Below are 22,858 nucleotides of genomic sequence, written 5' to 3'. Positions count from 1 at the left end.
TAAATTATTAGAATTAGTAAGAAAATGGCAAACACTGTTCATTGAACAGCTGACATTTTCCAACCAGATGCAATTATTAATCTCTCAAATATTCTTCAGATTCTGAATTTAAACAGCAGGGAACAGTAAAATTCTTCTCTTACAGCTATCCTGGGAATGCACAACTTGATAACAAACACTCAGTTCTGTGACATAGTAGGAAGTAGTAATGGTGTCAGCAATGAAAGCTTCACAGGTGAGTATTTATAGTCAAGATCTAAATAAAAACCTGTGTACAATACCAAGTATCCAGTCATTTTGCTACTGCAGCATAAACTGTGTAATATGTTACACTTATATTCTTGATACACAAAGAGCATTTCGTTTCCAAGTCAAAGTTAAGCTTGTATATAAAATGTAAATTGTTAGATGAGCTGTGGAAAGGGTAGAAATTAATAAAAGATAAAATATACTCACTTTTTTGTAAAAGTGGAATGAATGAACATGTATTTTATTTGTGATTGAGTCTGGGTTTTAATATTTTCTTTTGTAATCCAATTCCCATCTTTTTTTTTCAAAAACCTGTTAATGTGACAGAAGGACTTATTTAAAAAAAAAAGTTACTGTGTGAAAGTATGGCCAAAAGAGGACAGCATGGTGTGATGTTTCTTGGTTTTTGGCAGGATGGGCAGAGGATAAAAGTTTTTGGCAGATGACTAGTTGACTAGATGTAATAACTAATATGTGTACCGTTTATTACACTTAATATGTCGGATGGTGTCAAGGTTCCTTCCCCACTCTGAACTCTAGGGTACAGATGTGGAGACCTGCATGAAAGACCCCCTAAGCTTATTCTTACCAGCTTAGGTTAAAAACTTCCCCAAGGTACAAACTTTGCCTTGTCCTTGAACCGTATGCTGCCATCACCAAGCGTGTTAAACAAAGAACAAGGAAAGAGCCCACTTGGAGATATCTTCCCCCAAAATATCCCCCCAAGCCCTACACCCCCTTTCCTGGGGAAGGCTCGATAAAAATCCTCACCAATTTGTACAGGTGAACACAGACCCAAACCCTTGGATCTTAAGAACAATGAACAATCAAGCAGGTTCTTAAAAGAAGAATTTTAATTAAAGAAAAGGTAAAAGAATCACCTCTGTAAAATCAGGATGGTAAATACCTTACAGGGTAATCTGATTCAAAACATAAAGAATCCCTCTAGGCAAAACCTTAAGTGACAAAAAGACACAAAAACAGGAATATACATTCCATCCAGCACAGCTTATTTTACCAGCCAGTAAACAAAAGGAAATCTAACGCATTTCTAGCTAGATTACTTACTAACTTAACAGGAGTTGTAAGGCTGCATTCCTGATCTGTTCCCAGCAAAAGCATCGCACAGACAGACAAACCCTTTGCTCCCCCCCCCCCTCCAGATTTGAAAGTATCTTGTCCCCTCATTGGTCATTTTGGGTCAGGTGCCAGCGAGGTTATCTTCGCTTCTTAACCCTTTACAGGTGAAAGGGTTTTGCCTCTGGCCAGAAGGGATTTTATAGCACTGTATACAGAAAGGTGGTTACCCTTCCCTTTATATTTATGACAGATGGGCTCTTTTGATTCATGTTCCTTGTCTTATGTTTCAGATACCGTAAAAGGTGAAAGGATGATACCATTTTCAGATGAACCACCAAATCCCACACATGTAGAGGAGAGTTTGCAAAGGATTAAAGATAATGACTCTCGTCTTGGTGAAGTTAATCTGAACAATATAAAGGTAATTGTTGGGAGGCTACAATAACTGCTTTGTTTTTCTCACCTAAAAATAACTTTTCAGTGTGTCTTTTGTAGGTACACAGATTCCAAGGCCATTGTGATCATCTTGACTGACTCCTGTGTAACACAAGCCATAGAGCTTCCCCAAAATTATTTCTTTTTGATCTAGAGCAGCGGTTACCAACCGGTCGATCCTGGAGCCTCTGCTAATCGATCGTGATCTCTGGCCGCTAAAAGTCCAGCTGCGCAGCAGGGCTCAGGCAGGCTGCCTGCCTGCCTGCCCTAGCCCCAAGCTGCTTCTGGAAGTAGCTGGCTGCTGGCACGTCTCTGTGGCCCCTGGGAGGGGGGTGTGTGTGTGGGCCCTGCACGCTGCCCCCAACTCTAGCACTATCCCAGCAGCTCCCATTGGCTGGGAACCGGCCAATGGGAGCTGCAGGGGTGGTGTGGGCAGTGCATGGAGACCCACTGCCCTCCACACACCCCCAGAGACCGCAGAGACGTGTCAGCAGCCAGCTGCTTCCGGGAGCAGCATGGGACCAGGGCGGGCAGGCAGCCTGCCTGAGCCCTGCTGTGCCACCAACCGGGAGCTGTCTGTGGTAAGGGCCTCCTGGCCGGAGCCTGCACCTTGCACCCACTCTTGCACCCCTGCCCCAGCACTCTCTCTCCCAGAGCCTGGACCCCAACACTCTCTGTCCCAAGCCCAGAGCCCCCTCCTTCACCCAAACTCCCTCCAAGAGCTTGCACCCCTCACTCCTGCACCCCAACTCCCTGCCCCAGGCTCAGCCCAGAGCCCCGTCCCACACTCCGAACCCTTCGGCCCCAGCCCAGATCCTGCAGCCCAACCCCCTGCTCTAGCCTGGTAAAAGTGAGTGAGGGTGGAGCGGAGGGAGCGGGGAATGGAGTGAGCAGGGCAGGGCCTCGGGCAAGGGGCAAGGTAGATCCTGGGTTGATCTTAAATTCAAAAAGTGATCTTGTGCTTAAAAAGGTTGGAGACCACTGATCTAGAGCATATCTTTGAAAATAAATAATCCAATCTTTGTCTTAGTTTTAGAAGTACACAACTCATCTTTGATAAGCTAATTTGTAAATGCATCAGTTTTTCCAATAAATGTGTGATCTCAAATCAGAAACTTTGACTTAAAATTTGTATTTAATTCTGTTCACGGAGGAGTGTTATCAGTTATGGTTATGAGAAACAGAGTGATGTTTGTATATAGTATCTTACTGTGTTGTCATATAAAAGATGCTGGTGGTAGTTATGGTTATTTCTAGTCATAAATGTGGCGGTCAAACTTTTAAAAAGATTAAAATAGAATATTTTTTAATCAGATAAATCAACAGAATCATAACATTTTTGGCAAGCAATAAATAACTCAGGTTTCTTATTGCTTCCTCTCAGAGCAGAAAATTGGATGGGGAATTTTGTATAGTATATCCAACATAACCCCTGGGCATTATACACACCTGTAAAATATACACAAAATGAGTTGCAAATTTCTTAGCAGTGTCAGACCAAAATCATTCTATTCAGTTTTAGTACACCAAACCATATTTCTAACTCTAAATTAGCAGTTCTTCCTGAATTAGTGTAACAGAACAGAGATAACCACGCTTCAGTAATTGGATTTACTTAGTGTTCAGAAGTAGTTTCTATTTATTAATTCCATTTCCTCATTAGTGTTTCTCAGATTGTGGAATATGAAGAACTTAATGAGATATTGATTAATATGCAGACACACATTTAGTAGAGTATTCAATTTGTACACTTTTTCTTGTTCTGGTAGCTTTTACAGATCAAGATATTCTAGTCTAATTCTAATGTGGTACTAGCTTGAGTACAGTAAAGATAGCATATAGGTGATTTGAAAAGGCAAAGAGTCGAGCATATGATTTTGCCCTTCATCCGCATCCAAGCCTGTGCTGTGGGACTTGGTTATTGATACCAGTAAGGGAGAACTGGTAGCCCAGTATATTTCTCTGTAGAAAGAGATAATGGGGAGGAGCTGAGTAGAAAAAAAATCATTGTAATGGCTATAATGTAATGTACAAAATGTGTATATTTCATTTTTAATTCAAGAACATCCCAATTCCAACACTGAAAGAATTTGCTAAGGCTTTGGAAACCAACACCCATGTGAAGAATTTCAGCCTTGCAGCCACTCGAAGCAATGACCCTGTTGCTGTTGTAAGTAGGCTCTTGTTGTGGGTTGGGAAGTGGGGTTGATTTGAACTGGGTTGTTCAATTCTTTCATTCTAGACCACTTTGTGAGAGAGCCTCATGTGGACACCGTCCCTTCCCAACAACCAGTCCACCACTGCTCAGTTGTCAGTTTCAGTCCAGGAACCTGTGGTGTATGCAGGACTCAGTTTGAAGAACCATTGTGTTAAGGTGTCACAGTTCAGGGCAGCTACACCTGTATTCCTCCTCTTTGGTCCAGCAAAAGCCCCCAGTCTAGGCTTCAGGCTCCCCTGGCTGTCATCTCTCTTGAGGGGAGACACACGTCATATTCCTTTTTAACCGGAGTATTTCCAAGTTGCATATACATCTGACTATTCTGGGATAGCCCAGCAAGAGACAAAATGGCATTTTCCAACCAGCTGTAATTATATGTACTTTATTGGCTATTGGTGACTAAAAGCAGGTCTCTTGTATTTTATATGATCAAATGGGCAGAGATTATTAGTATTTTGAAAGTCAAATCTCCTGGCTGTATATCACTCAAATCTAATTTCACCTGCTAGGCAAACAAGAAGTTAGTTATTTTTTAATCTTTACTATTGAACAGCTTGTATTTCATTGTGTGCTGTGGAGGGTTTTCTGCCAAGGCTTATAAAGTGGATTTGGGCCAATGTGCTAATTAGAGACCAATTTATATTCTGTGAAGGTTTTTAGTTTGCAACAAGTGTAAGATGCAGGCTGTTTCCTAATTGTGTACTATACAAATGAAAACTTGTTTGCATTCGAAAAGGCTGATTAAAGATTCTCTCCTCAGTCTCAGATGAATGATAAAAGGCTGGGAAATTACATTAAGAACCTATAAAGTGTTGCCAATTTTGGGCAACATCCACAGATGGTGTAAATTGGTATAGTTCCGTCTGGTCCTGTATGTTAAGTTTTCTGTAGTACAATTGGCTATTTAATTTTCATTACTTTTTTCCTGCTTTTCAAGGCTTTTGCAGATATGCTGAGAGTGAACAAAAACTTGAAAAGTCTAAATATAGAATCAAATTTCGTCACTGGGGTTGGCATTATGGCACTGATTGATGCACTAAAAGAGAATGAAACCCTGACAGAGGTCAAAATCGATAACCAGGTAAGTGAAGCTATAATAAGATTATAGCTGAATTATTTGTGGTCTCACTCTAACAGACTGATCCACCTTTAAGAAAGCAGCTGCTGATTCATGACCTTTTCAAAAAGTATTTTAATTAAAAACAAAACAGTTTTGTACCAAAATAAATGTAAACATTAGTCTCTTCCTATTCTTTCCTCGAGTGGACACTTCCATCCATTGAGGAAGGCGGACTAAATGCCTCTTGGGAAACGATGGGCTGCTTTTTTCATCACTTATTCATTAATTTCTTATCATTCAAATAGTTTCCCCGGCAAGCAATGGGGATATTTGAAAATGAAGAATTAGGATTTAAAATAGAGCAGGAAGAGATGAACCCATGAAAAATAAATGTTCTATTTCTATGTAGTTTATATGGTGATTAAGGATAGGGGAAGAGAAAAGTAGTATGTATACATTAATGTATGTACAATATTTTTAAAACCTTAGCTGTCTGGTGGAGCTCAGAGCTGGCTAGGTGGAAATCTCCTCTCTCCCCTCCATCCCCCAAACCACCCAAAATAAAAAGATCAAGGAGGGGGGGCAGAAATCGGCAATACTTAAAATAGCTGAGAGATGCCTTTAAAACACAGGATGAAATGGAAGAAGCCTGGACTGGACAGGCATTATCCTATCACACAGCTTCCCTCTCTATCTTCCAGTGGGGAGGGTAAGGATACTTTAGCGAGCCATCCCACTGGATGGGATGTAGAGAGCATGGGCCAAAGCCTGTTTTTAACATGTGTTAGCTGGGCAGGGTGAACGCTGGGGGGAAGGGAGAGGAAATCTATGGTTCACTCTGACCAGCTAAGACATGTTAAAACACAACATGCCATGTCTATCCTAGGCAGGCCTGGCTCAAGGCACCAGCAAAACAAGCAGGTGCTTGGTGCGGCACATTTCTAGGGGTGGCGTTCCGGCGCCAGCCATGCTGCCCCTAGAAATGTGCCTCAGCTCGCCTCCGCCCACTCCCTTGAGTGCGCCACCGCCTTTCCGCTTCTCCCCCCTCCCAGGCTTGCTGCCGTGTGGCAAGCCTGGGAGGGAGAAGCCGAGTGGCAGCGCACTTGGGGAAGGGGGAGGCGAGCTGGGGCAGGGAGTGGTTCCTTTCTTCCCCCCCCACCCCCCTCCCGTTACTTCCTGCGCTCCCCGCCCCCCCCCCCCACTCACCTCCGCTCCGCCTGGTCCCCTGAACGCGCTGCCTCTCCCTCGCCTGAGAGGGAGGGGAGAGAAGCGGAGTGGCAGTGTGTTCAGGGGAGCAGGCGGAGCAGAGGTGAGCTAGGGCAGGGGGTTGTGGGGGAGGGGGGGAATGCGGCACGCCTGTGGGAGGAGGCAGTGCTGGGGATTTGGGGAAGGGGTTGGGCAGGGGTGGAGTTGGGGCGGAGCCAGGGTTGGGGGGGGTGCACAAAAAAGAAAAAGCGGGGGCAGCCAAAAATTTTTTTGCTTGGGGCAGCAAAAATCCTAGAGCTGGCCCTGGTCCTAGGGTTTTTAAATGTTTGCTAACATGTTTTAAAACCAGACTTTTTTTTTATCTTTGTCTAGAGAGAGCCTCAGATATCAGAGCAAGAGATGGGGCTTATTCCTGTTCTGAGGGAGAATTCCCTAGGGTCTCTTAAACTTCTCCAAAACAGGATACCTAAGGAGGTTCTGGAATCCCTACCATTTTAGGTTTAAGTACAGATTAGAGAAGCTCCTGTCAGGGATGGTGTAGGTATGGCAGGGCATTGGACTAGATGGCCTGTTGAGGTCCCTTCCAGCCCTTCATTTCTGTGATTTCTATATAATTATAGTTCTATTTGTTTAAGAATAGACTTCCCTTTTGGGTAACTGCTGGGCTTGGCATTCTCAAGCGAGGGGCATGGAAAATTTGAGGTTAACTGCCCTGTAGATTCCATTGCTTGGAATAAAAAGAACAAAATATTCTCAAATATTTAGTTTAATATGCTGCTGGTGTTCTTTAAAATGAGTAAACAAGCTCATTTAACTAATAAGCAATACAAAGAATTTAACTGTAGAGTATATTCTGCAGTTTCTATGTGAAAAGTTTTAGCCTAGAACTGTCCATGTTCCTAGGCGGTCTTGTAATTGAAACATGTTATTACAGCAGAAAAACATAATTTGATATGTGCCACTTCTTTTTTGCATCTTAATGGAAGTAGTCAGTCTTTTTTGCCTCTTAAAATTTTGTTGACATACTTTCTTGCCAGTGCTCTAACTAAACACTGAGGGATTCTGGTTATTACACAGAATTTGTTAAACAACTGATTGCTCTTACTCTGTGGTGGCAGAGGGAGAAAACTTGCTTTTAATGGGTGAGCCTAAATAAACCTCCTTAACTGAACTCTCACACTGGTTTGAATAAATTTTTTCTGATCCATTTTACCTTTACAGTGTTAGTCCAACAGGTCCAGAAATGTCTCTAGCTACTAGTATCTTACTAGATGCTCCACACTAGGTAACATTCTGGGGCTTTCCTGTTTGCTGTGCTCCAGGACACAGTACCTTTTAGGAAACCCAAGAGCATGGGGAAACTTGCAAGAGTGCCACCATTAGGGCCAGCAGATAGGCCTCAGACAATAAAATATAGAGGGAGCCAACAATGGGAAGGAGAAGAAAGGCATATAACTGAGGCGTATGAGGCTGGGGCGCTTCATAAGTTGGATTTAAAATTCAAATAGGTATCCACTTTAAATTGGTGCTAAGTTAACTTGGTGATTGGTGCTTAAAATAGAGAGACCAGTAATCTGAACTTGTCATGTCTTTCAAATCACTAGATGTGAAGAGGACTACTTGTCACCTAAGTATACTAAAAATATTCTAGGTTTTTGTAGGAAATGAATATGAATATATTGAAGTTGTAATGTTTGTTAACAGAGGCAGCAGTTGGGAACACCTGTAGAAATGGAAATTGCCAAAATGCTTGAGGAGAACACAAATATCCTTAAATTTGGATACCATTTCACACAACAGGGGCCACGAACCAGGGCAGCTGCAGCTATTACAAAAAATAATGATTTGGGTAAGACCTCTCTGGTAGACTGTTGAATGAACTAATGGCACAGATAGTGTTTTTGCTTTGTGTTTTAATTGTGTCCCGATACACAAATAATTCTACTCCAGTTTTCTCCTTTACTTTGAGTCCTACTCTCCTACTTTTTTTCCTCTCTTAATTTCCCCCTTTTCTTCAGTTTTCACACTCTCCAGGCTAGAGTCCAGAATTCTTCAGTATTTTCTAAAACTCAAAAAAAAAATAAGAATTCGAGACAGGACATAAGCAGAACATGCCTTACAGTTTCATGTACATTTGGCTTTGCCCTGGATAAGATTCAGTACTTCTTTAAAGGATACATTGAAATTACTAATTTTTAAAAAATAAACTTTCCTTGTCTCTTCTGGAAGGGGTTAGCTCCTGGATTCCAAAAGGATGAAGAGTACTTTTGATGGTGGATTTGTTCTGACAGGCAAAATAGAAAAAATGAACAAGAACCCTGTTACTTGATCATCCAAACCCATTGATTTGGGATAGTGGGTAGTTGCCTAAATTCAAGTAAAGGGCATATCCCCTGTCTTGCAGCCACTGTGAACTGGGAGGCCAGGCCACGCCACCTATTGTTTATTACCCCAGTGGAGAGACTAAATTTAATCCCTATTGCGAGGGTGCCAGGACACATCACCACAGATGTGGCTAACTAACTGAATCAGGAAGCTTGAAGCTTAGTTATGAACATTAATGTGAGAACTCAGGTAATGCATTATATATACCTACACTAAAGCCTCCAGCTAAATAACAATAACTAAATTCCCCTCATTAAATAGAATTACCTTTTTTATTCCGCCCCCCACTAAGTGGTATTCCTCTTTCTGGTTACACATCCACACACCCCATGGTGCAGGAGGGGTATCTCTTCAGGACAGGAAGTAGGGCAGGTGCTTGCCAGAATAGTTTCCAAGGATCCAAAGAAGCTCAGTGGGGGACCTGTTGAGAGCAGAGGCCTGAGGTTTGAGAGGCTGGTGATAGGTCCAGGGCCTCCCATTGAGGAAAGCTGTTTGTGGGGAAGTTAAGCAGCTGTGAAAGACTGAGGAGAGAGGAACAGGAGGAAAGATATAATTTGAAGGGAGCTGGAAGGCACCGGACATATTACATAGCTACCTCTGAAATGGACTACATTTGAGAACAATTGATTTGATCTTTTCTCTGTATCATCGTATTTCAAGTGCTCCTCTGGTAGTTGTGAACTTTCCTGTTTTTCACCAGTTCTGATTTTAGCATTTAATTGCTGAAAATCTATTTCTATGTTTTCTATTGATATCTTGCCTTTTTTTTCTTGCTTTCTTAGTCTGGAGTATACGAGTAAAATTTTCTGAAAAAGCCTTTTCATCTCTCCAGCCCTGAAGCTACAGAGACAGGTTATTGTGAATACCCAGTTGGGTATTGAGCTCTGAAATTGAAATGTTTAGTCTCACATCACTGTCTTTGTACGTTTCTTCTGACAAATTGTCTACATCTTTTCTCCCCATGTTTCTCTCATGCTGTCCTGCACCCCTGTTCTTGTTTGCCTGAGACCCTGTGCCAATTTATTTCGAACTGCATGATTGGACTACAGTGAGATGGCCCAGTAGTATGAACCACTTCATCTGCTTTTGCGATAAAACTAAAAAAAAAATGAGTGCGCGAGAGAGAGCCTAAGAATGCAACAGTTTAAATATCTGTAGGTTACTTTTTAAATGAGTAGTACGTTTTAGGCTTTAATGGTAGGTCTCTGTAAGTACTAAAACTTGTAAACTCCATATTTGAGCATTAGTGGAGTATCTTTTCTCGCAGTGAAAAACGATTATCCCACTCTGATTTTACAATATAGCATTAAAACTTCTCAGTTCATTAATTTGAACCAAAGCTGAAGATAGACAACTTGGTTTATATAAAACTGTAACAGATATATTAATAAAAATTATAAATTTATCATGTGATTAAGTATTTAAACCACTCTTAATATTGGGTGGTTTTCTGCAAATATATAGTACCTTCTAATTAAAAAAAAATGTGGAAACATCCTATCTAACTTGAGGCTTTTAAAACTCTTAATCCACTTTCAAATCCGCTATATCTGCTCAAAAAAGAAGTTAGTTTAATTGGGAAAGAGAAAATACAAGACAAACTGATTATTTCACTTATACGCTACGTAGAACATCAGGGTTTTACTTTAAACATTAAGCGTACTCCAATCATTCAGTCAATACTGCATATTCTTTAACTGTAAATAGCATGTGAGTTTTAGTAACTTTATTCACCAATTTTTTGTTTGTCCCTTGTGTAATTTATTGTTTTAAGATATCTGAAAATTTATTCACTCTAATAATGGACTGAAGATTATCCGATTACTGAATATGAGTTAATATTGTAAAGTTTTTTTACCAAGTCTTCGAGTGTTCTGAAGCTTTTGTATATTCCTAACTAGAACTATAATTAAGCACAGTGCTAGAGAATGGTACATATGAAGTCAAGAATAACTGTTAAATCTACTCACCATATTTCAAGTGATATGACATTATTATACCCTAATTCTTACCATATAAATCTTAAATTGTTCATGAGTATCGAAATAAGGTACTCAGAGTTGCTAATAAGCAAATTTGAAATGATGAATAGTGCTAAATGTTAATTAACTGTTTGGAATGAAATTTTACATAGCTGAAAGAATTGTGGTTTTAAAGGTTAATGACTACTAATTGTCCTGTTAGCTGTTGAGATATTGTGGAAATCCCTAAGAAAGTTATTACAGATTTTATAATTGTATTTTCTCTTTTCTTATGGACACAGTTCGCAAGAGAAGGGTTGAAGGAGACTACCAGTAAACCTTGCTGCTGCTAGAATTGCATTGTGTGAAGATTTCAGAGGTCCTCAAGGCGCATCTGCTAATCATGGGTGTTGGCAATCTCAGACTTCATTTACTTGGGTAGAAGGGAAAAGACTGGAAACCCCATTCCTTTTTAGTAAAGTTATGTTTAGATCTGTGTGGTATGCATCACGTATTTCATTTTGTGACATAGTAACTGCACTAGACTTTGCAAGATCGGTTTTTTGAGAACTTTTTTATATTCAAGACTTTAGCTATACTTTCCACTAAAATAATGTAAATTTTGTAATCAGTGGAGTAGTTGTCTGTATTCAAAGAATGATACATGAAGGGATCAACGGGCAAACAATGGAGTATGTTTCTGATAGGAAAGCTGGGGATGGTTATTTAAATGGCAGGATTTGTATATTTTTGAGAACAATGTTTTAGAGAAAAGGGATTCTTAACACAGAACAATTGGACTCTTATTTTGTAGCTATTACTTCAGCCTTCTTGTTCATATACACTGAACTTAAATCTTTCACAGCTGTCACAGTTGCAGTTCCTTTTTGTCTTGATTGGCTAATATGCTTTATTGATACTTTGATAAAGCTCGAAAGTCATCCCTTTTCTGATGAAAATGTGAATTGAATAAGGGCTGTTTCTGCTCTCCAATACATTTGGAGGAGAACTAATTAAAAGACGAGGGTGGGTGTCTTGAAAAATCAACATCTGTACTAAACCAAAAAAGTCTCCAAAGTAGCTTACATTTCTGAATATTCTAAAAGACTGTACTTTGTTCTGATATGTTTAAACTGGACATCTTTAGATTGACTTAGTATGTTCATCAGCATTGTTTTAGATTATATTCTTGTATAAAAATGTATCTCTAAATATCTTAAATGACATAGGAGTTTTCTAGCAGTAGTGAACATGCATTCTTTAAGAAATGCTGATAGTATGCTTAGGAAAAGCAGTCTTGTGCAGCTCTGAAATCATATACGTAATCTCCTGTGGCGGGTTGCAACTGAGAAATTCTGTTAAACTAAAAACAGCTGTCAACCATACTTCCTGTGAAATAGTGACCACTGTACTAGACGGATCTTTACCTTCCACTCTGACGAAGGGTCCTCTTGTTCCATCATCACAACGTGTTATGCAGAAACTTAACAAATGTAGTATCTAATTTGCATTGGATAGTAGATCCATGCTGTTATTTCAAGCCATTTATTTTAAAGAGAAATATTTAGAGCTCTGTATCTAGGAAAACAAATTAGCAAACAAAAGTCACTGCAGTTTCCGTACATAACAGCTGTGGACTCCTTTGTAATATTGCGAAACTTAGGTTTTATTTTGATTGTGCTATTTTTGAATTGCACTATACTTGATTGCACAGTGTTGACCATTGGACCATAACAGAAGTAAAAGCATGTTCTAAGGAATTGGACAGTCTATTTACAGTGACTTATATAATTCAACTGACTTAACTGTCCAGTATCCATAAAATGAACATAAATACCGTAAGTTTTTGTAAAAGCCATATATAGGTGGTGTGGAGAAAAATGAGATTTTTATATCATGCTGTACGTAGAGTTTTACAATGTACAAATTTTTCTTTAGAATAATCCCCTATTATTGTGCCCACTTTTGCGCTACTACAAATCATGTTTTAGGTCTTTAAAAAATACAGACTTCAGTCTGAAAATGAATTAAAATTTTATGGCAAGTACACAGCGACTTTTAAACTATAGTACCTTCATTGAAGATATAAGTAATTAGGTTTTTACAAGGATGGAAAGATGAACTATCATTTCAAAATTGGAAATGTTGTGGTTAATTCTGAATAAACATCAGTGTCTTATGGCCTAAAAGACATGGATGTAACTGTGTAAAAATGAAAGGAAGTTGGAATGAATTCTATTTGAAAAACCAAAGATTTCCTGCACTGCACATTTTTGAATGAACAGAAATATGATGGTGTTGGTCATAAAGACTCCTTTTGCCTTTGGTTTACGATATTTAAATTTTTTACATAATTTAAGCAGACTTTGTTGTGTGAATGCTATCCCAAAGTTTAAGTTCTTATACATTTACATGCAAACATATATTAAAAGCTAAGTGTTTTTTCAAGAGATGGTGCTATTCAGGTGTGGCCAAAACATGGTATACATGTATTAAGTTGTCTGAAACTATTTTACGGTGCCTAATGTTTAAAACACCAAGGAATCATTTTTGTATCAAATAAGCAGGCTGTAAAACCTTCTCTTCCTTCTGTTGTCAAAGGGTTGCATATTTATAAAATCTAATTTTTGTAATATCTGTTTGATCAGCCTCTAGGCAAATTAGCCAGTTACTTTATATTTGTAACTGAAGATAGAGGAGGAAAATGAAAGGCGATGAGGTGGGGAGAGAATTGGTAATGAAAAGCATTTTTTCTTCTCTATGCTACTTGTTTGAGTTATATCTGGCTCACCAGTGGCATAAGTGGAAATCGGTGGTTGGTTGAAGACGTAGTGGTCAGGAGTCGGGTCACAGTTGAAAGTAATGGGCATCTTTGTGCCAATCCTTAATAGCATAGCCCCAGTGAAATAAATTTAGTAGCTCTGTTGTGAACGGCTGAGGCTAGACACGTGGTGGCAATCGTAGCAGAGAAATCAGACAGATTGGACATGGAGAATTAACCATAGATGCTTGTCCCTCCAAGTTAGGTTTGAGGCACATTTGGCAGGGCAATATGAAGATGCTTTAATTGCTGCCTGTAATTTACCTTGCGTGTGGATAAATGAAAGAATCCAGTCTCCAGAGCTGTCAAATACCATAATCCAACTCAGCAAGCAAAGCTGACTTTTTGATTTACTGGCTTCAAATATATAGTAAGGTCTTGGGTATGATGAGCTCATATTTTATGGGTGGTATTACTTTAGCAATAAATTACTATAAAAACCAGGCTGCTTTCAAAAAAGAGGTGGTGATTATGTGCTTTTTTTTTTAGTCTAATTGATTCATGGTTAATTCACTTTTTTAAAATATGCACTAAATCTGGAAAATCAAGTAACCACACATTTTGTTGATAGTTTTGGGTTTCATTCTTAATACGCAGACTCATAGACTGAATATGTTTCCCAAACATTCTGTAAATTATCTACTTTCAGTTATACTCTAGAGAAATGTCCTCATTATCTCCACAGCTTTTTGTATGAATAATGCTGTTTGTAAGCTATGAATTACAGAGTCTGTTAAGTTTAAGTTTCCGTTGAGGAAACATGAATTGAGTATTTTAGCATATCAGCACTGTATGCTGTCAAGCTGTATTACATTAAAAATTCTGAAACCTCAAAATATTATTTGTTTGGTTTTTTTAACAGAGCACTAATTTAGCAGAAAGGTGAAGCTGGCGTATACTTCAGGCTCAGGCTCCTGCTTTGCCGTTGGGAATGCTTGGGCCCAAATGGCTCTTCTGGGAGTCAACACCTGTCGTTGGCTATAATTTGATTTTCACATGGGAAAAATGTTAGCTTAGCATACGGCAGAAAATAACAAATAGTGGCAAACTGTTGTCAACCCAGTTTCATGCACGCAGCTATTTAAGCCTATGGACTAGATTTGTTTTAGCTTCTGCTGGGATAAAGTAGACTGCAGGTTCCTAGCAACACAAAATCTGTAGCCCTGCTGGGGAACAAGCTATTTGTACTCTCTCCCTCTGCCTTGGGGATCTTAGAACTGTGGGCTCTGCTAGCCAACAAATAGAGCTTGGCTTGGGACGATACAGGATCTAGGAACCCAAGCTATGCAGTATTTTCAGTACACCCCCTAGGAATCTCTACTGGCAGGCTTCTGTGTATCCCCAGCTGGGGCAAAACTCCCTCTCCAGGACAGCTGCCTTCCTGGACATGATGGAATCAGAATTTACAATCCTGCACCAACAGGGGTAACTCTAACCCAGGAGTATCTACTAAAATATAATCTATGAAAGTCCAAATAATTAAAAAGCAATCTGTTCCATAAACCTGTAGTCTTGTATGGAACTCATGGGAACGCTTCGGCAGTCTTTGTTGAGGTCAGTTCATAAAAGCAAATTGGGTAATAAGTACATTAAGTATGGTCTTGAGAGAACCTACTTAAGTTCCAAAATTAATACTTGGAAACATCTGCTTTCCAACCAAATTTCCTTTGAACTCTTGACTCATATTAATAGACATATTACATAATTTTGCCTAGTAAAAGGACACACTGTCTTGGAATGTCTCCTCATATGTAATAGTGGGTAATACCTCTCATGAGTTACATTTCTAATACTTTCCATTTCATCATGCAGAGGCCTTGAGAAGTATACCAAACACCTAGCCAGGAACAGATTAGAAAAATTTGGGAGGAAGAAGTTGCTATCAACAAATACTCCGGTGACCCAATCTCTCTCCCCACCTCCATCCTTAAACAGCTGCTGGAATCCTACCACAGGCCTGTCCTAGGCCCTGCTTGTGAGGGGGAATTCTCTCTCATCAACTACTTAATACATTTAAAGCCACCATCCCAGCTGTTGAAAGTGAAAAGCACTCTCTGCTGCCTGTCCAGGAGTGCCACTCTTTATTGTCTGGGTGATGGAAGTAGGTAGGTGGTCTCTTTCACCCCCTCCCCCCAGTCTCAATTGTTTGGATCCTTCTGCCTCCTGAATAGCTCGTGCTTTGTGCTGCTGCCAGGCTCTGAGTTCAAAGCAGCAATGAAACAGATTAAAATCAATTCCTTCATGTCAGTTTCACTGGTACCCAGAGGGTACTGAATTGTAGCAGTGAAGGGAACCCGAGGCCAGGTCTACATTACTGTGGTAAATCGATCTAAGTTATGCTACTTCAGTTACATGAATATGCTCTCCCGCTGACTTCCCTTACTCTTCTCAGAGAGGTGGAGTACAGAAATCAACGGGAGAGCACTCTCCCATCAATTTAGCACGTCTTCACCACACCCGCTAAAGAAGCGCCAATTTAGCTCTGTAGTGAAGACATGGCCTGAATCTCATCTGCTTGGAAAAAACTATAAGCTTATAGAGAGGCACTGGGCTGTCTGCAGATCTCATTTGGAAAATTATCTTTGTTACGAGGGTTAGAAATTTAACTTTTTTTTAATGAAAGCTCAAATTCTGCAACAAGGTACTTAGTTTCCCCTCCTTGCCCCTCACCCAATTTGCCAAGGAAAATGTGTGGCGGGAATGAACTGTTTCCAAGCTTTTACCGTACAATATTAAAAATGCCATGTTGTGCATTACATGTGAGAGATTTCTTTTTAAAAAGCAAAGTCAGCAAAATGGGGCAGACTGCATGAGTGGATAATAATACCTAATTTTAAAAAGTTTAATTTCTAATAGCTCTTACGGCACATCTTATCAGTAGATCTCAAAGCACTTTACGAAGGAGGCATAGATCATTATCCCCATTTTACAGATGTGTAAATCATTTAAATGCATGAACTTGAAGCCACATCTCCCCTGGCCTCTGATTTTTCCTTGTACAAATGGCTGCGCGGTGTTGGGCACCAATCCTTGCTGGCAGCACCAGCACAAACCCCAAGGCAGCACATTACGCTGCCCTTGGAAACAGCTATTCAGGAGCAACAGCTGGGCACTGCAGGGAGCCCTCTCTTCACCCCCCCCCCCCCAAAAAAAAAATCTCTGCCCATGCTTTGGAGGCTGTCATGACCACAAAAAAATCCACTGGTGGCCACATATGAGAAACACTGATTTAAAGTATTTTGAAATGTAGTTAGCAGGCTAAATTCTTTCACTATTGATTCACTGTGGTGTAAATGAGAGCAAAACTTCCCCCATTGTCACCTAGCAAAGTTTTTATACATTGTGAAGCAAAATTTGGATTTTATTTAATATTTGCGCATTTTAAACTGCCCATTTACCTGGAGACAAAGGGAAAAACAAGTCATCCTTCTGGTAGAACTCTTAAGAATGTAAGCTTCTGCTTGACCTGGGAGTGTCATGATTAGACTTACATTGTTTACCAGCGCTAATGGTGCCTATTTCTGCCACACTAGTGAAGGGATGTAACTGGTTCTCCCCAACCCAGCATCTGAGCTTGCCTCTGCCCTGGTTTCCCCTCTCTTGGTTAAGCTGGTATGTCAGCTTATAGGCCAGTGCATCAAAGTAGCTCCCACATGTATCAGTATTTCAGTCCCTTTTCTCAGGGCTGCATTTAGTGTTCAAACACACACAGTTCAGCATCCATCAAAATACAAAAAACCAGGTCCTGCTGCCTGGTTCCTCCTAAGACCTCTACCTCAAAGGGCTTCTGCTGCTGCCTGTTCCCAGCCAGCTCTTTCACCTAGCTGCTGTGGCAAGCTCTCTTCCAGCTCCTTTTCCTAACCCAGAACCTCCTGCAGAAGCCTCTTTGCAGCTCTTACCCTTAAGTGAGCTGCTTGTTCGCCTTTTATTGCACTAATCTGGGAGGCAGCCAGTCAGTTACAGGTGGGACTAAGCCCAGTCTGTAAGTACTACATGGGGAACAAATATTTAATAATGGCTCTTCAATTTAGCAGAGGTCCTGCAAGATCCAAGTGCTGGAAGTTGAACCTAGACAAATTCAGAGTGGAAATAAGGCACAAATTTTTAAAGGGAGGTGGGGGAAGAGCAATTAACCCCTAGAACAATTTACCAGTGTATCTGACAATTTAAAATCAAGATTGGATGTTTTTCTAACTGATCTGATCTAGAGATTATTGTGGGGAAGTTCTACGGCCTGTGTTATACAGGATTATACATAATCAGACTAGATCATCACAGTGATTCCTTCTGGGGTCAGAATGTTTGAATGTATGAACAGGCCATCCCACCGTGTGGCAAGGGCTCATTGAAAATGTTCGATTTCAGCTTCCATTTTTTCCAGGTCCAAAGCATAACATACAAAAGCTCAATGCTCTGCAATAGATTTTATGCTAATATTTTTTGAAAGTTAGCGGAAATACCAAAAAGCAATGATTAACAGCAAGTGTAAGAGCATGAATTGTTAAGGTGGATTGGTTAGGGTGGATACCAGGAAAAAAGTAATCCTTCAGTACATCTCTTTTCTGTCCCTTCCATTAATGCACATTTTGGGTGTGTCTCCAATAACAGGTTTTTAAATGGTACCTAAACTCATAACCTTGCTTGTGCTGTGATGCCAGAGAAGTTTTCTTACCCCAGAGGACTACGGGAGAAACTTGCAGCATAGTTGTTTGCAGTTACTATTGCTCCTGATTTGACTTGGTCAAGATTTGAAAATCATTTTATCAGGGGATTAAAACACAAAAAGCTGTTTAGTATTCTGACCTGCTGTGACGAACTAAGTAACGCTGATATTATTTGTAGGAAGATGGTATATGCCTCTCCGTGTTTATACTGCGTTACTTGCTATGGAGTTAGATCAAAAGGGATTGTTAAACCAAACAGGAAAAGTAAAACAATGTCATGGTGAGGAGCATCCCCTCAAACACTAGTCATTTATACAGCTGTGATGGGAAGAAAGAGATCAAAGGCAGCAATAAACTATTGTGGGTCTGAGGGCTTAGGGGGAAAAAAAGGGTTGAGAGAGGCTGCCTAGGACTAATTGAGAGGCACAGAGCAAGGCTTGCTGTAAGCATGCCAGGGCAGAGATCTGATGAGCTAAGCAAGGACAAGCTGACAAGTTAGAGCTGTGTTTAGGCTTTACTTCACCTCTTTAACCCAATGCACCTAAAGATGGTAGTATTCCTGTTGTCTAATAAATACTCTGTTTTGAAGAGGCTGTCTAGTGTCACTCCAATCATCTGCTGGTTGCAGACCTCCCAAGATGGTATGTTTCCAACAGGCGCAGAAGCTCATTTGGATTTGTGGAAGGAGTCACAGTGAGAAACAGCGGTGCTGACACCAGGGCCCTAGTTACAGACTTCCTCTTGAGCAGAATGGAGGCTCAAGGCCTACCGCAAAGAAGAAGGGTGCGCTCGTAGGAAAAGATTGTATACAGGTCAGAGGCAGAGTGCGCCCTGCAGATCTGTCATCTGCCAAAAGCTATTCAGAGTTAACTTTCTGCTTCATCCTTAACGCGCCCAATAGTTAAATTACAAATATGTTGTTTCTGCTGTAACTAACAGGCCCTGCTTTATTCTGAAGTTGTAGAACAGGGTTTCCTTGTTTGCATGATAGAATTATAAGGCTGTCCTATCAGTGTTGGACAACATGTAGGTAATTCTAAAATAGCAATGTTAGACATCTTAACAGAAATCTCACATTACCTTAGGGCATTCCTCTTTAGGTTCAGAAGTGCATATTTGATTGTAAGCATTTTTCAAACCCAATTATTTAATTCTGCAAGTGGTCCTTGTATTGAAATTAATTATTGCAGGGAGTTTTCTTATTTTGGAGTCCACAGTACTTTCCCTCTCTCATGGTAGCGTAGTGCTGCAGGCTCTGGCTATATGGGACAAACTGGCTGACCAGTATATATTTTAATACCAGCAGTGTTTTATGTCAAGTGTCTGCTTTCAGTTAGAGCACTTTTACCTCTGGCACAAAAGTTTGTGTTTAATTCTCATGCCAGAACTATGGCTTAACAAAATGCTGATATAGCAGTGTCCTTTGGGAAGGGGGTGTTATGATGTTTCCTTTGCCTATTAAAACACAACTTAGCTCAGCGAGACAAGTACTCCCAGGGGTCCAATCCTATGCACACTTACTACAGTGGACAGTTCTTACAAATGTTTTTGTTGACATTATTTGAGCTACCTTATTGCTAAGCACAAAAGGATGGCCATATGTGCCTAATTACTCACTGCTCTAAGGGCTTAAAGAAAGACACTTGTAAATTGCTTTGTTGTGTACTACTTCTAACAGAAGATATTCAAAACCAAATTCTACTTTCAAATTAATGAAAATGTGGCAGAGAAGAGAATTAACCCATAACTATTCACTCCAAAAATTGAAGTTGCTATGTAATTTTAGTATAGGCCAGACAACATTACAGAATGATTTGATAATCTTCACTAGTGGTAGATGTGCTCACCAATCTACCTGGACAGATTGGCTAATAAAAATTAGAGAGAGAAGAGACCTACTCTGTCATCTAACTTATCCTGCTGTTGATGCAGAATTGTTCCTTATATGTGAAGTTCTGTGTATTCTATGATTCAGCGGCTTTAGAATTTGATTCAGCAGACTTAGAATTTGATCCCTTACCACACAACTATGACTGAGAATCTCCACTTTCATTATAAAAAATAAATTTGTTTCTAGGCTTCAGATTGTGAAGAAAAGCTGGAAAACATGCACTGAATGTGATAGCTAGGCTGTCTGCCTGAAACAGTTCTGAGAGTGGTCAACCAATCCCACTCATCTTAATGGATTGTTGGATCGGAGACTGAAAGCATCTGCAGTATATTGTACAATAAAAATGTGGGGTGCAGTGCAAAATTTAAGGAATTTAATATCAAAGTAAAAAACATCTGGATGACTCCTATTCCCTATATTCAATATAATTATTTGTTTTACAATTAAAAAAGGTAAATAGAGTAAAATATATGAAAAGCAGAATTTGTTTATACCTTTTCAAAAGGTTGAATGTTTCTGAGAGAAGCATACTAAGATTCCAGAACAAAAAGTATCTCAGCAGCTTTGTTCCAAGAGATTTATAAAAGGATTAGTAAGTGTCGTGGGGAGAATTTCAGCAGAAAATTACATTCTCAGTAACAAAGCAAGAGAAGAAAATGGACAGAAAATCAGGGTAAATCTGAAAAGAGCAACCAGCCCATTCTCTGCTGTCTGTTCAAATGTATCTAGTAGACTGGAAAATTCCCAGCTCTTTGAATGTTATAGTTCATCACTATAATTGGAGCCACATAGACAATTTGCAGCATCACCTGGCCAATTTAAATCTAAGTTTACTCTCTCTTTCTCTCCCCCAGGCTTCTTCATTTTGGTGTCATTTATCCTCTTTCCACCAGACAATGTGTCCCTTTTCCCTATTTGGCTTATCATGGCAGGAATCTTCAGGGACTTCATTGTTTTTAGGAATCCTGACCCAAATGATCTCACTGAGTCAGTTGGGTCAAGATACGTGATTCTCCTCTGTTTGGTCCCTGGAAGTGGAGTATTTGATTCTGCCCCATTTCAATTTGGGTTTGCGGGACAAGGAATGCTCTACTATGTGGTTCGCTTGAGATAGGATGCTCAATCCCACCCTGTATCAGTTTAGTCCAGTGGTTCTCAAACTTTTGGACTGGTGACCCCTTTCAAATAGCAAGCCTCTGAGTGTGACCTCCCCTTATAAATTAAAAACACTTTTTTATACATTTAATACCATTATAAATGCTGGATGCAAAGCAGGGTTTGGGGTGGAGGCTGACAGCTCATGACCCCCCACATAATAACCTCTCCAGGGCCTGAGGGGTCTTGACCCCCAGTTTGAGAACCCCTGGTTTAGTCACTGGTAGGGTAAGTTAAGGACAGTTATGAAAAATATGGGACAGAGTTTACTGTAGGACTGTGGGGCGTAACTGCCTGAAAATAAACTTTTATGTGATCCACTTTTACTTTCAGAGTAGCAGCCGTGTTAGTCTGTATTCGCAAAAAGAAAAGGAGTACTCAAATAAATTTGTTAGTCTCTAAGGTGCCACAAGTACTCCTTCACTTTTACTTTGTAACTCCTTAGTGGAGATGGATTGTAGAACATGAGATATGAAGAAAGCACAAAACCTTACTGTGTAGGACCAAGACACCAGTTGTCATAGTGTGGATCCCCTCCTGCAAAACACTACGCCTTCGGGAATTCCAGAGGATTCTGGGAAATGAACATTTTTCCTTCCACCACAACCTTAACAACATCCCTCACCACCACTTAAAGTCACATAAGCCCTTTTGGATTCAGACATTTAACCTACAACAATGCAAATTCAACCTTGATTAAACTTGGAAAGCCAAATGGAGTTCACAAGAAGTCACAAATAAACACCCCATGAAAGACCCAATGCAGAAGAGCCTTGGCTTCGATCTCCCATGGAGCTCATGGGCAACCCTAAACTGCATCTGCACAAACCATGGCAGAACAGAACATGGAACATATAACAACTCAATGCCTGAATCACAAATACAAAGGAGGCATCAAAGCAATCCACTCTGCTACTCCAGACACAATTATCTGGCTTAACTATCTAAATGTAAAATTATAGTTGTTGTTCTACATTTATATCAGCCATACAAAGAAGAGAAGAAAAATGGATGCCTGAGTCCTGGGATGAGTGGTCACTGGGGTGGATGCCCTGACCCCCATATTGCAAGTGAGGACAAGTCCGTAGGCTGGCAAACCTAAGTCATTTGTCCCCAGGCTGGGTAAATGCCAGATCCTGTGTCAATGTGAAGCACCTAGGGGGATGTGATGATAGTCCTGGGAAGAGTTGTCCTATGTGGGTCGGCAGGAGGGGTCACTGGACCCTGTGTCATGGGGTTCCTATGGTGAGGCAGATCACTGGCCCTTTTCTCTGGGGCTGGGGCCAGTGGGGAGGGGTGGTGGTGGGGATTATTAGCCCCTCACTCATAGATTTCAACGCTAGAAGGGACCATTGTGCTCATCTAGTCTGACCTCCTGTAGAACACAGACGTCCCCAAAATAATTCCTAGAGCATAAATTTTAGAAAAACAGCCTGTCAATTTAAAAATGGCCAGTGATGGAGACTCCACCTTGTCCCTTCGTAAGTTGTTCCAATGATTAATGACTCCCCACTGAAAATGAATATGCCTTCATTCCAGTCAGACTTTGTCTAGCTTCACCTTCCAACCAGGGCCTCGTGTTACACCGTTCGCTGCTAGACCGAAGGGCCCGTTATTAAATATTTGTTCCCCCTGTAGCTACTGACAGGCTGTGCTCAAGTCACCCCCGGCTCCTCTCTCGGTCAGACTCAAGCTATGGAGTTTAGCACGCTGAGGCTGAGGCACGTTTTCAA

At 40.4% G+C, this 22,858-nt stretch overlaps 1 protein-coding gene across 4 annotated transcripts in view; it reads left to right on the top strand.

The window, feature by feature from the left end:
• LOC141995266 (tropomodulin-3-like) overlaps positions 1-14,207 on the top strand; it is a 44,813-nt gene extending 30,606 nt beyond the window's left edge. For 3 of the 4 annotated variants that reach the window (XM_074966334.1, XM_074966335.1, XM_074966336.1), the window contains 7 exons: positions 146-235; positions 1,620-1,750; positions 3,827-3,934; positions 4,920-5,063; positions 7,953-8,097; positions 9,416-9,485; positions 10,897-14,207. In XM_074966334.1, the coding sequence (XP_074822435.1) occupies positions 146-235; positions 1,620-1,750; positions 3,827-3,934; positions 4,920-5,063; positions 7,953-8,097; positions 9,416-9,471 (674 nt within the window). In that variant the 3' untranslated portion in view covers positions 9,472-9,485; positions 10,897-14,207. The remainder of the gene's footprint in view (positions 1-145; positions 236-1,619; positions 1,751-3,826; positions 3,935-4,919; positions 5,064-7,952; positions 8,098-9,415; positions 9,486-10,896) is intronic. The other variant, XM_074966337.1, reaches the window with a different exon arrangement.
• Positions 14,208-22,858: the final 8,651 nt, after the last annotated feature.

The sequence above is a fragment of the Natator depressus genome, chromosome 10 (assembly GCF_965152275.1).
Source record: "Natator depressus isolate rNatDep1 chromosome 10, rNatDep2.hap1, whole genome shotgun sequence".
NCBI classification, from domain to species: domain Eukaryota; kingdom Metazoa; phylum Chordata; order Testudines; family Cheloniidae; genus Natator; species Natator depressus.
Note: the sequence above shows the minus strand (reverse complement) of the source record. Positions and strands in the feature narration are given on the sequence as shown.